This window comes from Mustelus asterias, chromosome 8 (assembly GCF_964213995.1).
Source record: "Mustelus asterias chromosome 8, sMusAst1.hap1.1, whole genome shotgun sequence".
NCBI classification, from domain to species: Eukaryota; Metazoa; Chordata; class Chondrichthyes; order Carcharhiniformes; family Triakidae; genus Mustelus; species Mustelus asterias.
The window spans coordinates 77,631,870-77,647,487 of NC_135808.1; the positions used below are offsets into that span (position 1 = coordinate 77,631,870).

Here is a 15,618-nt window from a genome sequence, read left to right on the forward strand (position 1 = left end):
GAAAAGAAATTGGCAGGACATCCAGGTTACAGTGATAAAGAAAGTGTGAGTACGAGTCCGCTTGGATTGGTCACTAGATATAACATAAAAGCACACAAACTCTCAGCACCCTGTTCCACTACCCAGGAAAAATCTTCGGTTTCTTCTCAGCTTTCAGTGCTCCTCTTAGTGATCAGTTCTGATATTTAAAAACTTTTTCTCAGCCTCTCACTGTGATTAAAAAACTTCCAAATCCAAGGTGTGAAATGTCTTTCTGGTTCACTACACACGGCCACAAATTGTCTGTTGTCTGGGTCCCTGAGCGAGATTGCCATCTCTTCATCTATCTACTCATTCACAATCACCAATATTCGGTCATCAGAAAAACACAGACATTTCTGTCGGTACAGTAAGAAGTCTCACAACACCAGGTTAAAGTCCAGCAGGTTTATTTGGTAGCATGAGCTTTCACAGCGCTGCTCCTTCATCAGGTGAGTGGAGGAGCAGTGCTCCTGATGAAGGGGCAGTGCTCCGAAAGTTCGTGCTACCAAATAAACCTATTGGACATTAACCTGGTGTTGTGAGACTTCTTACTGTGCCCCACCCCAGTCCAATGCCAGCACCTCCACATCATTTCTGTTGGTGACTGGGGATTATCTGAAGATTCTGGGATATAAACAAGGAGCTTGCTGTAATGTTTACACTAGCCCGAATTATAAAAACAAAAAGCTGGGACTTTGGGCCCCGCTGAGGAGCACAGCCAATTAGGCAAATTGTAAACATTGTTACAGACAAGCTGGGATCCTCCAGTCAGCCTCCGATTTTTTGATGCGACGGGGGTGGTGCAGTCAGCTGCCTGGAAGCAGGTACCCAGAGGCAGGGTGTCAGCAGTGCTCAGGCCCTCCCCACCTGCCTGACTGGGGGATCAGCCAAAAGCCACCACAATGAGATTTGTACACCTATCTACCCTGCCACCCTAATCCCTAACAACCCCCCCCCATCCCCCTCCCCCACCAACCCCTGCCCCCGCCCCATTTACACACACACACACACACACACACGGGCTGCTTTTCCATTTTTTAATTAAATTGTTAAAACTTGGATGAAAGGGCACCTTCTTGTTTCCATGCAATTCAAATTTATTTTGGAAATACAGGCACTGATTCTCCTTTATCTAATCTGCTAGTTACATCCTGAAGGAACTCTAATAAACTTGTCAAACATAATTTCCCTTTTGTAAAACTATGTTGACTTTGCCTGATGACGCTGTAACTTTCTAAGTGCATTGTTAAGACTTCCTCTAAGAGATCCCAGCACTCTCCAGATGACTGACATCAAGCCAACAGGCCTGTAGTTTCCTGTTTCTTTCTCTTTTCTTGAAAGCAGTGTAACATGTGTTAACTTTCAATCTGCTAATATTGTTCCAGAATCTAAGAGAATTTTGGTAAATCATAACCAGTGCAACCACTATCTCGGCAGCTGCCTTTTCCAGAACCTGAGTGTGCAGACTATCAGACCTTGGAGATTTGTCAGATTTTAGTCACTCAAGCATCTCAAATTTTTCTCTGTTGATATTAATTTCCCTAATTTCCTCATGCTGTTTAGTCCTGGGATTACCTCCTATTGCTGGCACAAAACCTGCGTATTCTATTGTGAAGTCAGAAAAATGTCTGTCCAATGTCTGCCATTTCCTTATGCACCATAATAAATTCTCCTGCCTCTGCTTCTAAAGTGTAAACATTTATTTGAATTGTTCACTTTCTACTTTTACACTTCCAGCAGCTCTTACAGCCTGTTTTTATATACCGGGCAGGTTTATTCTCATTCTATTTTTTTCCATTTTTATTAACTTTTTGGTGGCCTTTTGTCAGTTTCTAAAACATTTTCATTGCATGGATTTATTACTATTCTTTATCAGATTATAAGACTTTCTTTTAATCTAGCACTATCTTAAACCTCCATAGTAAGCCACGGATGGACATTTCTACTGAGTTTTTTGTTTTGCCATAGAATACATGTTTGTTGAACATTTTGAATTGTTCCTTTAAATGTAATTTTTTGCCACTGTTTATCCAATCAACTTTAGTCAGTTTCTTCTTCACACTTAGAGGGCCCGATTTTACCCTTTTGATTCTAAGTGCTGAATCTGGGTGCAATTCAGATCCCACTTGGAAACTGTTCTCAGGTGCCCCCATACGCACTTAGCCTGAAAAAAAATCGCGAGTCTGAATCGCGCTGTGGGCGGGGCTTATCGCGCCCGAAACGCTGCAGCTCCGATCGGAACTTTCAACAGCGCGTGCGCAGTAAAAAAAAATTGAAAAATGCTCCCCTGCCACTTGGCTCCCGGACTGCAAAAAGAGGCCCGGGACCGATGGCCCCCACGGACATTGCCCCGCCCCAACAGACAATGCCCCACCCCCACAACATAACTGTCCCCTTGTCCACCCACCCTCCCACAACCCAGACCGATCGCAACACCCTGCCTCACTTCTCCCCCACCGATCGCCCACAGAGTGGCAGCGGACTCCCCTTCCCCCTCCACCAATCACTCGCAAAGTGGCAGTGGGCCCCCTGTCCCTGCCCCCCCCCCCCTCGCCACCCCCCCACCAGAGATTCATCTGGCCTGCCTCCCTCCTCCTCTCCCCCCCACCAGAGAATGATCTGGCCCGCCTTCTCTCCCTCCCACTTGAGAACGATGTAGCCTCCTCCTCTCCCACCCCCCCTTTAGAGAATGATCTGGCCCTCTTCCTCCTCTCCCTCACCAGAGAACGATCGGGCCCCGCTCTTCCTCCCCCCCCCCCCCCCCCCCCCACCAGAGAACAATCGGGCCCTGCTCCTCCTACCCTCCCAACCAGAGAATGATCTGGCCCTCCTCCACCCCACCCCCCTCCCCGCCCCCACCAGAGAACGATCTGGCCCTCCTCCTCCCTCCCCCACCAGAAAATGATCTGACTGCCTCCTTCCCCCTCCCACCACCGATCTGAGTTAGAGAGCCATTGGAAGCTCGGAACTTATCTCTTCAGAAGCTTGAGCACTCGAAACAGACTTTTGCGGACCATGTCTGTTGCGCGCTGAATCTGGACGGGTAAACGTGGTGGTAAAGGGGGACGTGCCAGTAAGTTTGGGCGTCCAGCCCATTAAGTCAATTTAGAAAATTGCAAATGTATTTAAATTGATGTTGTGCCCGTTTCGGGCGCGGTCCCGATCGCGTTCATTTTCGGGCCTTGGTAAAGGGGAATCGGCGCAGATGTGGGCGCGGATCGCGCTATTCGCCTCACGCCCAACTTTACCAAGTTTTCACGCCTGAAAACGGGCACAACGCAATGGTAAAATCAGGCCCTTATACTTGGTTTTGTTTAAGTTTCTTGTTTAGGGCTTAAACATGTGGTTCTTAACTTAGTGCACATTTAATTGTATCATGATGACTATTTCCTATCAGATCTTGTACTATGAGATTCTGAATTAACCCTGCTTCATTGTACAATCCCAGACCTAAAATAGCTTTATCCCTAGCTGCTTCCAATTAATTGTCCTGATCCCAGACTTTGAAGGAATCAAAATAAATGTTCTCAGCTTCATACTTAGAAATAAATCTACGATTTATAATGTACCAATTCAATTGAATTGCAAAATTAAATTCAACAACAACAGCGTATATTTATATGGCATCTTTAATGAGATGAAACATCACAGGACTATTATAAAACATATGACAGCGAGCATACGAGGAGATATTAGGTCAGACGACCAAATGTTTGGTCAAAGAGGAAGTTTTTAAGAAGTGCAAAGAGAGTACAGAAAGAATGAAACAAAGGAACTTAAAAACAAGGAAGAAAAGTGGAAAGAGATTGATGGGTCTTGGGTTCAAAGCAGCAGCCACAATCTGCATGCAAATACATTCAGGAAGAGTTCAGGTTTCATAGGTTGAGTTACATCATATAATTAGCTTCTTTATAAAATTGACTGAAAATGTAGAATTCATGATCAACTTTTGCCTTTAAATTCTAATGGTGAATTGCATACATTTACATTTCCAGCATGCAGAACACATTTGCTTTGGAAATTTGGAATGAGGATTGAGAGAAAGTTACACTATTGAGGAAAGAGAAGATCTTTATTTAGCGAGGGAAAGGCTGAGATCATGTTAAGGTACATGATAAGAAAAGAAAGCCATGAAAGAGATCCTGTTAATGGGTGGGGGAATTGAGGAATAATACTTGGGAAGTCAAAATTAAGGAGAAGAAAACTTAGTGCTGGAACTCTAACTGATGGCTTTACAAAATCTGATCTTTACCAAAACGAAACGCTTTCTCTTTAAGTCATGTTGTTAGAGCAGAAAATCACCCTCACAGCATCTAGAGAAGCTAAACAGTCAAATAAAGGATAGAGAAGAGAAATCTTACCATAGGTCACAACGACTAACACCAAAACTCTGAATATGTTGCCTTGCACTTGTGGCCATCGACGGCATGGGCAGGTCATGCCACCATGGGATACCTGCGTGTGATAGGAGAAATCAAATAGCACCAATTAAAGAGCTTTTCGTGCAAAAGTACTAACAATATCCACGCCCTGGTTGCTAAATAAAATCATGCAAGATAGACCAGCCATTGGCCGTACAAATGATTGGTTATTCTGAACGTGACATTGTTTAGCTGATGATTTAATGTTGTATTACTTATTTTCTCCTCTCTGCGGCCAAGCCTCATACCAGAGCAGAGCACTGATGTGACAGCAGCCCATCACTACCTATCGCAAGTCAGCACTCTTCTTAGATGTGTCCTATCTGAGGAGGAGAGAAAGGGAGTCAAGGTTCTCAAAGCATAATTTGACCCTGTCCTTATCCAACGTCCATGCCTCAGTTGGAAAATGTGAAAATCAGGAACAGCATTTGCTTCATTAATATTCAAAGTGCCTAATATTTACATTTTTGTACTATTACTAAATGTACAGCTAAAGGATTTAATCCTTATACCTTAAACATGGTTTCTATAACTGCAAATATCAGTTTAGGAATCTTCAGTCTATTATAGACTTCATTTTATAATTCTTAATTAGGGATGCCATTGCCTTAATTTATGGAAGAATTCTGTCATCCAATAGTTCCGGTGAGGGCCTTCACTGGCAAACAATGCATCTCAAGAAATCAGATGCAGCTATCTTGCAGTTTACTACCCATTATGAATGTTATTTGGACTCACAATTACCCAAGATGCATTTCATGTGGGCTCTGGTCCTTGATGTGAACACTGGTTTAAGGAATTACCCCTATAATGTAAACCTCAAACAAATCCAAAAGGCCATTAATCCTTTAACTGAGAAATATAGTAAGCATTTCAAGCACACTCGTTGTGGTATATCCTACTAAGGGTAGGGGGTTTTAGTTCAGACGGACAGCATGGTTGGTGCAGGCTTGGAGGGCCGGAGGGCCTGCTCTTGCGCTGTAATTTTCTTTGTTCTTTGCTCCTAAATGTTTACGTCACCAGTTCTTTACAAGCCACCAATTATGTTAGCTGCTTGCCGATACATCAATTAATAACTTTTATCAATGTTCGTCCCTATGACATGAAAAGTAATCCAAAATTTTATCCTCTTGCCACTTAAAAAAATGGACTTTCTGCCGAACCAAAAACATGGCTGCAACAAGTCACATGACTACAGGAGTGACCCTTCTTTCTTGAAGATTGACTATATTGGTCCCCTATCGCCCGGAGTGGGAGGTTACAAATACATCCTGGTCATCGTAGACACTTTTAGTAAATGGGTGGAAGCTTTTCCGACCCGCACTAACACAGCCAAGGTCACGCTGACATCCTAGAGCAGCACATATTCACAAGGTGGGGCCTTCCCCGCAGCATCGACTCGGACCAGGGCACTCACTTCACTGCCCAGGTAATGCAACGCGTAATGGAATTGTTCGGGATGAAGCAACAATTCCACATTGCTTACCACCCCCAATCTCGCGGTGTAGTAGAGAGGATGAACCGTACCCTCAAAGATATGATCCGTAAGACCGTTCAGCAGAACAATCACTCCTGGAACAATGTCCTTTCCTTCATATTAATGATAGTGCGCAATTCCGTATCTGGTTCCACCGGATTCACCCCCCATGTCCTCATGACCGGGCGACCTATGTGAGGAATTGAACCTTTACTCAGGCTGGATCTGTCCGGGCCCGAAGTCACGGCCCTCACCCACGAAAATGCCGTGAGAGCCATCCTGGAAAACATACAGGCCGCACAACAGGCTGCAGCCGTTAAGATAGGCAAACGGAAGCAGCAAAGTAAGGTCTATTTTGATGGTAAGGTAAAACCCATCGAATATGAGGTTGGGCAACAGATAATGCTCAGAGTCTTCCAGCCTGGAACGTTCTTGTCCCCCAAATATGCCGGACCCTATCCAGTGGTAGATAAGGCCAGCCCCTCGGTATACAAGGTCATGGTAGACCACAAGAAAGCCGGGTGGTATCATGTGAACCAAATGAAGGCATTCGGCTCCCAGCAAAATTTTCACCAACACCATGTCACCCTGGAAGGAGTCTTTGAGTCACAAGGAAGCCCCAACCCTCACCCCACAGCACCGGACCTAAACCACAGTCCACAACCTGTACCCCAGGTTATCAACCCCCACCCAGTATCCCCAGAACAGCACACGCAACCTCGGTCCCCGCCCCAATTTACAGGGCTTCAGGAATAAAACCCTGGCCCAGGGAACCTGGACGGAAAGGATGGGGAACCCGCAAACCTTACCCCCTGTGGCGCCTCTGGTACCGGGACTCCCAGAACCGTTTGACCCGGCGCTCACTACCAGAGGTGGTAATGCAGTGGGTACCTGGCAGCCAAAGCCCGCCCATATAGGTTCCCTCCACTAAGAAAGAATCAGGACATCACAGTCCAGATTGTAAATAGCTTTATCCGTCCACTCCACGCATCACCCAATTGAAAAGAGCTCCTTATCCTGCGTCATAATCTTCTGACACACCACAGTTTGGTTGTGGGATGAAGAATCTATTGTTATACTGTGCCATAGTCCTCCAACAACAAGGACGGCTGCCACATAGCCAACATTTTATTTTCACGCTCTGCAAACCCCTTACCCCACTCAACCCCATCAACACTGATTGCCGACCAACCCTTCATATGACACTATTGGGCCTTTATTATTCCTTTACTTATTTCTTTGTTTTTTTTAAAATAAAGAGGAGTCATACGACATTCTAGTAAAGAAAAGGAAAAGAGAATCAGGTATTAATAAGAATTAACAGGTACTACCTTGATCTTCCCCAGAATGAACTACATACTTCTCTGTTATCTGGGACTCCTCATCTCAGACCAAACCACAGACACCACATCAACCGAAGACCAGAAGATCAGCCTACGATACCCCGGATATATGTGGTTCACCCCATGCCCGATGGAAGAAGGAATTTCTGCAAAAACTCGGACTCGGCAAGGGCCATCCGACACCGGGAGAGGCTCTACAATCAAGAGCCTTGAGACTCTCCCATCTATATTTAATATGTATAGTCACTTGTCATTTTGTACTGTTTATTGCTTTGTTTTGTATATACCCAATTGACGTATTGTTTCTTATTGTTTTTTTAAATTATTTTACTTCATTTAAATTTGTTGGTACTATTGTGGGTTAGGGATGATACTGTCAACCCCAGATTCGGGGTACTTGCTTGTTGAGATGGTTTGGTGAGAATTGTGTGATCCGGTTCACTGACGCTCATTGGATCAAGAGGAGGGAATGTGGTGATATAAACAGGACCTAGTTTTAAGGCTGATAAAATTGGATATCCTAAATTAAAGAATTGGGCATATTAAAATCAAACACAGTCAAACCACAGGCAGGCCAATTGTACAAATACACAAACATGCCTGCACCTGACTCATCAACCGCCCATCAAAGGTCGTTATAATCTACTGATACTCAGCAGAGATCATTGCACCTCATTGAAATGCACTGGCCTATTGTTAGAAGCCCAGATCGGGCCAGACTTTCTGTCACCAAGAGTTCCTGTAGATACCTCATCTGATAACAAGTTATACATGAGCAACAGCATGGAGATGGGACACCTGGGGGCGGACCCTGGTGTCCTGTCAGGCAGACATCAAGAAACCCACTGGGTTTTGGAGCCCCTTCCTGGAACCTCATTGGCCAGAAGCCAGAGAAGGTTCTGGAAAGGCAAGCAGGCTGGGGGATAAAGGGACACACTTTGAGACACACAGAAGCGAAGACTCGACTAAGGCAACGGCCTTGCCTGTTCGGAAGACTGACCGAAGAAGGAAGGAAGAAGCTGCCATCGAGACTCACCTTCGTGACGACGGACCAGAGGGACTCAGAGAATCGAGCCTGCAGTTCAACCAAACCATCTTTATGGGTAGTATACTTGAATCTGGGGTATCCTCTTGTTTTATGTGGGTAATTTAAGGATTAATAGTGTTATTATTAATAAACTTGTTGAACCTTTACTTGTGTTTGTCCTTTGTCCATCTTGCAAATAAGGACATCGGGGTAAAACCTTAGAGTAAGCAAACTGGTCGAAAGTATCTGAGAATTAACAGGTACTACACCATCAAATCCTGGGGTGGGACTTGAACCCAGAACTTCTGGATCAGAGGCATGAACACTACCCACTGTACCACAAGACCTCCAAAATATTGTGTATGCTGCAATTATATTAGGCCTATTGTGCCTCTTTGAAAGAGTTGTCAAATGTAGTCTCACACTCACCTTTTTCTCCACAACACTTAAGACCAGTTCTCTTCAAAAACATACACATTTTTTTCAAAATTGCTATGGAATCTGCTTCCACCTTCCTTTTAGCTCATGTACCCCACATTTCAACAACCCTAAACATGAAATAATTTCTCCTCATTTTCCCCTTTTGTTCTTTTGATAATTATTTTATATCTATGATCTTTAATCACCGATCCACTTGCCAGAGGAAACTATTTCCCCCTATTTGCTCGATTTTAAAATATCTCTATTTGATCTCCCCTTCACCTTCTCTGCTCTAAATGAGAACAACCCTCTCAAATCTCTTCACATAACTGAAATCCCCTATCCCTGCTCTAATCATGGTAAACCCCTTCCGAACCCTTTCCATTGGCCTTGACATCCGCCCTATAGTGTGATGCCCAGAAGTGTAGACAATACACTAGCTCAGACTTAACCAGTGATTTTTAAAGATTCAGCTTATTTTTGCATTTAATGTCCCTATTTATAAAGCCATGTGTCTTATATGCTTTCTTAACCATCTTATCAAATTCCCTTGACATCTTCAAGATATTTTGAATATTCCACCCCAGGGCCCTCTGCTCTTCGAACCCCTCAAAATAATTTTTAAGAAGATAGAACATAGAACAGTACAGCACAGTAGAGACACTTCGGCACGCGATGTTGTGCCGAGCTTTGTCCGAAACCAAGATCAAACTATCCCACTCCCTATCATTCTAGTGTGCTCCATGTGCCTATCTAATAACAGCTTGAAAGTTCCTAAAGTGTCCGACTCCACTATCACAGCAGGCAGTCCATTCCACACCTCAACCACTCTCTGAGTAAAGAACCTACCTCGTACATCCCTCCTATATCTCCCACCATGAACCCTATAGTTATGCCCCCTAGTAACAGCTACATCCACCCGAGGAAATAGCCTCTGAACGTCCACTCCATCTATCCCCCTCATCATCTTATAAACCTCTATTAAGTCGCCTCTCAACCTCCTCCGCTCTAAAGAGAAAAGCCCCAGCTCCCTCAACCTTTCCTCATAAAGATAGTGTCTCTCTATTTTGTCCATCCTAAAGTTAATCACTTTTCCCCATTAAATTGCATTTCCCACGTGGCTGCCAAATGCACCAGTCTGAAATCTGTATGATCAAGTTGACTGTTTACAATGCAGCTGAGTTTTGTTACATCTATAAACTTCAAAATTGTATTCCCTGTATTCCTGTCCAGGTTATTAATGTATAACAAGGAAAGCAATGGTCCGAACACCAACTGCTGGCGGATCCAACTGTATATGCCTATCCATTCAGAAAAACATTAATTCATTGCCCCCCCTTGCTCCCTAGCTCTTAGCCAACTTACCACTGTCCCTTTAACACCCTTTAATACCTTTGAAAGTTCACATTTACTGCACAAGCTTCATTAACCGCTTCTGTTACTTCAATGGACCAACATGGTTTACTTTTAACAAATCCACACTTGCTGTTAGTATGGACCCATTATTTTCGAAGTAAGAATTAATGTTGTCAATACCTCTTGTAGTTTTCCTGGTAGTTAGACTGATTGGCTGTAGTTTTCATGTTTATCCCATATCCCTTTTGTGAGCAAGGCTGTAATACTTGCTTTTCTCCAGCCCTCTGACACCCACTACATAGTAAGGAGTCTAACAACACCAGGTTAAAGCCCAACAGGTTTATTTGGTAGCAAATGCCATAAGCTTTCGGAGCGCTGCTCCTTCGTCAGATGGAGTGGAAATCTGCTCTCAAACAGGGCACAGAGACACAAAATCAAGTTACAGAATACTGATTAGAATGCGAATTTCTACAGCCAACCAGGTCTTAAAGATACAGATAATGTGAGTTGAGGGAGCATAAAGCACAGGTTAAAGAGATGTGTATTGTCTCCAGACGGGACAGCCAGTGAGATTCTGCAAGTCCAGGAGGCAAGCTGTGGGGGTTACTGATAGTGTGACATAAACCCAACATCCCGGTTTAGGCCGTCCTCATGTGTGCGGAACTTGGCTATCAGTTTCTGCTCAGCGACTCTGCGCTGTCATGTGTCGTGAAGGCCGCCTTGGAGAACGCTTACCCGAAGATCAGAGGCTGAATGCCCGTGACCACTGAAGTGCTCCCCCACAGGAAGAGAACAGTCTTGCCTGGCGATTGTCGAGCGGTGTTCATTCATCCGTTGTCGTAGCGTCTGCATGGTTTCCCCAATGTACCATGCCTCGGAACATCCTTTCCTGCAGCGTATCAGGTAGACAACATTGGCCGAGTTGCAAGAGTAGGTACCGTGTACCTGGTGGATGGTGTTCCCACGTGAGATGATGGCATCCGTGTCGATGATCCGGCACGTCTTGCAGAGGTTGCTGTGGCAGGGTTGTGTGGTGTCGTGGTCACTGTTCTCCTGAAGGCTGGGTAGTTTGCTGCGGACAATGGTCTGTTTGAGGTTGTGCGGTTGTTTGAAGGCAAGAAGTGGGGGTGTGGGGATGGCCTTGGCGAGATGTTCGTCTTCATCAATGACATGTTGAAGGCTCCGGAGGAGATGCCGTAGCTTCTCCGCTCCGGGGAAGTACTGGACGACGAAGGGTACTCTGTCCATCGTGTCCCGTGTTTGTCTTCTGAGGAGGTCGGTGCGGTTTTTCGCTGTGGCGCATCGGAACTGTTGATCGATGAGTCAAGCGCCATATCCTGTTCTTATGAGGGCATCTTTCAGCGTCTGGAGGTGTCTGTTGCGATCCTCCTCATCCGAGCAGATTCTATGTATACAGAGGGCTTGTCCGTAGGGGATGGCTTCTTTAATGTGTTTAGGGTGGAAACTGGAGAAGTGGAGCATCGTGAGGTTATCCGTGGGCTTGCGGTATAGTGAGGTGCTGAGGTGATCGTCCTTAATGGAGATGCGTGTGTCCAAGAATGCAACCGATTCCGGAGAGTAGTCCATGGTGAGTCTGATGGTGGGAGGGAACTTGATGATGTCATCATATAGTTGTTTCAGTGATTGTTCGCCATGAGTCCAAAAGAAGAAAATGTCATCGATGTATCTAGCGTTATAGCATCGGTTGAAGGTCCTGTGCGGTGAAGAAGTCTTGTTCGAACCTGTGCAAGAAGATGTTGGCATATTGAGGTGCGTATTTGGTCCCCATGGCTGTTCCGTGTGTCTGGATGAAGAACTGGTTGTTGAAGGTGAAGACATTGTGGTCCAGGATGAAGCGGATGAGTTGTAAAATTGCATTTGGAAACTGGCAGTTGTCGGCGTTGAGTACTGAGCCTCAGTACTCAACGCCAACAACTGCCAGTTTCCAGATGTAATTTTACAACTCATCCGCTTCATCCTGGACCACAATGTCTTCACCTTCAACAACCAGTTCTTCATCCAGACACACGGAACAGCCATGGGGACCAAATACGCACCTCAATATGCCAACATCTTCTTGCACAGGTTCGAACAAGACTTCTTCACCGCACAGGACCTTCAACCGATGCTATTACACTAGATACATCGATGACATTTTCTTCTTTTGGACTCATGGCGAACAATCACTGAAACAACTATATGATGACATCATCATGTTCCCTCCCACCATCAGACTCACCATGGACTACTCTCCGGAATCGGTTGCATTCTTGGACACACGCATCTCCATTAAGGACGATCACCTCAGCACCTCACTATACCGCAAGCCCACGGATAACCTCACGATGCTCCACTTCTCCAGTTTCCACCCTAAACACATTAAAGAAGCCATCCCCTACGGACAAGCCCTCTGTATACATAGAATCTGCTCGGATGAGGAGGATCGCAACAGACACCTCCAGACGCTGAAAGATGCCCTCATAAGAACAGGATATGGCGCTCGACTCATCGATCGACTGTTCCGACGCGCCACAGCGAAAAACCGCACCGACCTCCTCAGAAGACAAAGTGGACAGAGTACCCTTCGTCGTCCAGTATTTCCCCGGAGCAGAGAAGTTATGGCATCTCCTCCGGAGCCTTCAACATGTCATTGATGAAGACGAACATCTCGCCAAGGCCATCCCCACACCCCCACTTCTTGCCTTCAAACAACCGCACAACCTCAAACAGACCATTGTCCGCAGCAAACTACCCAGCCTTCAGGAGAACAGTGACCACGACACCACACAACCCTGCCACAGCAACCTCTGCAAGACGTGCCGGATCATCGACACGGATGCCATCATCTCACGTGAGAACACCACCTACCAGGTACACGGTACCTACTCTTGCAACTCGGCCAACGTTGTCTACCTGATACGCTGCAGGAAAGGATGTCCCGAGTCATGGTACATTGGGGAAACCATGCCGACGCTACGACAATGGATGAATGAACACCGCTCGACAATCACCAGGCAAGACTGTTCTCTTCCTGTTGGGGAGCACTTCAGCAGTCATGGGCATTCAGCCTCTGATATTCGGGTAAGCGTTCTCTAAGGCGGCCTTCACGACACAAGACAGCGCAGAGTCGCTGAGCAGAAACTGATAGCCAAGTTCCACACACATGAGGATGGCCTAAACCGGGATGTTGGGTTTATGTCACACTATCAGTAACCCCACAGCTTGCCCACTGGACTTGCAGAATCTCACTGGCTGTCCTGTCTAGAGACAATACACATCTCTTTAACCTGTGCTTAATGCTCCCTCCACTCACATTGTCTGTACCTTTAAGACCTGGTTGGCTGTAGAAATTCGCATTCTAATCAGTATTCTGTAACTTGATTTTGTGTCTCTGTGCCCTGTTTGAGAGCAGATTTCCACTCCATCTGACGAAGGAGCAGCGCTCCGAAAGCTAGTGGCATTTGCTACCAAATAAACCTGTTGGACTTTAACCTGGTGCTGTTAGACTCCTTACTGTGTTTACCCCAGTCCAACGCCAGCATTTCCACTTCATGACTCACTACATATCCAGAGAGATCTCAAAGACTGTGGTCAGAACTTCTGCTACCTCATTTCAGCACTTTAGGATGCATCCCATCTGGACCAGATGCTCTTGGAACCCCTCAAAATAATTTATAAGATGATAGTGTCCCTCTATTTTGTCTATCCTAAAGTTAATCACTTTTCCATGTTAAATTGCGTTTGCCATGTGGCTGCCAAATGCATCAGTCTGCAATCTGACTGTTTATATGCTGCCGAGTTTTGTTACATCGATAAACTTCAAAATTGTATTCCCTGTAGAATAAGGACTGAATGATGCTAACCTAGTTAGCACCTTCTATCTTTTTTTATCTTATCCAATATCTCTACTTGCCCCTCCTCTAAGACAGCATTAACCTTATCCTTTTCTGTTGTGAAGTAATCACTCAGTACACCAATCATGCCTTCTGCCTCCACAAGAAGATTTCCTTTCTTCTCCTAACTACTCACCTATCCTTTCACTTTCTATGGCTGGTAACTTCCAAGCCAAATGCAGACTTAAGCCGATTGTGCCCTGCGCAACTTTAGGTTATGGGCCATTGCGTTTGGAAAATATTTTGGGAGTTTCTTTTTGTTACCTGTTAATCTTTTCTCAAACTCTCTCTCACTCCGTCCTTCTTATCATTTATTTCAATTCCACCTCCCCTCCTGCTGCACTCTCTCTATTCAGCCTGGCTTACTCCACCTGAAATCTCTCATAATACTACTTTGTCTGCTTTACTTTAACATCCCGGCTGTCCTGGAAACTCCTTTTTTGAATGCTCCATCTTTCCTCCTAATGAGAATGTAATGATTTACATGGACACGAATTGTCAGCCTAACATGTTACGCTGGTAATCACTCCACAAACAGCACTCAAAAATATTTGTATTCTTTTTTAAAACCTTACTTCTTTAAGTTTATTTATTAGTGTCACAAGTAAGCTTACAGCAACACTGCAATGAAGTTACTGCGAAAATTCCCTAGTCGCCACACTCCGGTGCTTGTTCAGGTACACTGAGGGAGAATTTAGCATGGCCAATGCACCTAACCAGCACGTCTTTCAGACTGTGGGAGGAAACCAGAGCACCCGGGGGAAACCCACGCTGACACGGGGAGAACATGCAGACTCCACACAGACAGTGACCCAAGCTGGGAATCGAACCCGGGTCCCTGGTTCTGTGAGGCAGCAGTGCTAACCACTGTGCTATAGTGCCACCCATTTCTTAATCTTAGATCACAGACTTACATTAAAACTATTGCCCAAATACAATGGAAATACTTTAATCAGTGGCACTGATAAGCAGATACCTTTGCAGCTTACCAATTAACACAGCGACATTGGCAAATACACAATTTTGCAAAAGGAAATAAATTAACACAATAATCAGTTAATCCATATTGTATATAACACTAATATAACACTGAGACCATCAGATACTAGGGTATTTTACTTCTTTTGCTTCTTTCAATGTTTAAAGAGTTATAGTTCATTTCTTTTGACAGTTTAATGAGTTCCCAGTGTTTTTGTTATTCTCCTCATTTCAGTCTCTTTCTTAAACCCAGCGGTACTGCTCTACCCTAATACTGCACAGGACAATTGTTGTCTGTCTTTCCCTCTCATGTAAGAATAGCCAGAAGACTTTACTCACCATCTTTACTGTGCGAGAGAATCTTCAGCAGCTGCTCTCAGCGCTGGTATTACCAAACACTGCTGTGTAGCAGCAGGGGCAGAAAGTAGAATCTATTGCGTGGGTTTCCTGAAGAGCTGTTGATCAGGAACTTGCTCACATCTGCTTCATGTCTGACAAACTCCAAGGCTTACAATGTAGAGCGTGGAATATTCCAACACCAGTTTCCGGTTCTGTGAATATTTGGCTGCAGAACTCATTTAGTTTTGCTGACCACAAAAAGACAGGGCAAGGGAAAGTAGACAACATCATATTACTCCAATTCATAAGGGCTTTGCTGTTCTGCTTTTTCAAATATCGATAG

General features: G+C 45.0%; 1 protein-coding gene across 2 annotated transcripts in view; it reads right to left on the reverse strand.

The window, feature by feature from the left end:
• Positions 1-15,410, reverse strand: part of LOC144497277 (P-selectin-like) — a 75,003-nt gene extending 59,593 nt beyond the window's left edge. For both annotated transcript variants that reach the window (XM_078218298.1, XM_078218297.1), the window contains exons 1-2: positions 15,276-15,410; positions 4,383-4,476 (exon numbers count right to left, since the gene is read on the reverse strand). In XM_078218298.1, the coding sequence (XP_078074424.1) occupies positions 4,383-4,476; positions 15,276-15,278 (97 nt within the window). In that variant the 5' untranslated portion in view covers positions 15,279-15,410. The remainder of the gene's footprint in view (positions 1-4,382; positions 4,477-15,275) is intronic.
• Between the last annotated feature and the right edge of the window lie 208 nt (positions 15,411-15,618).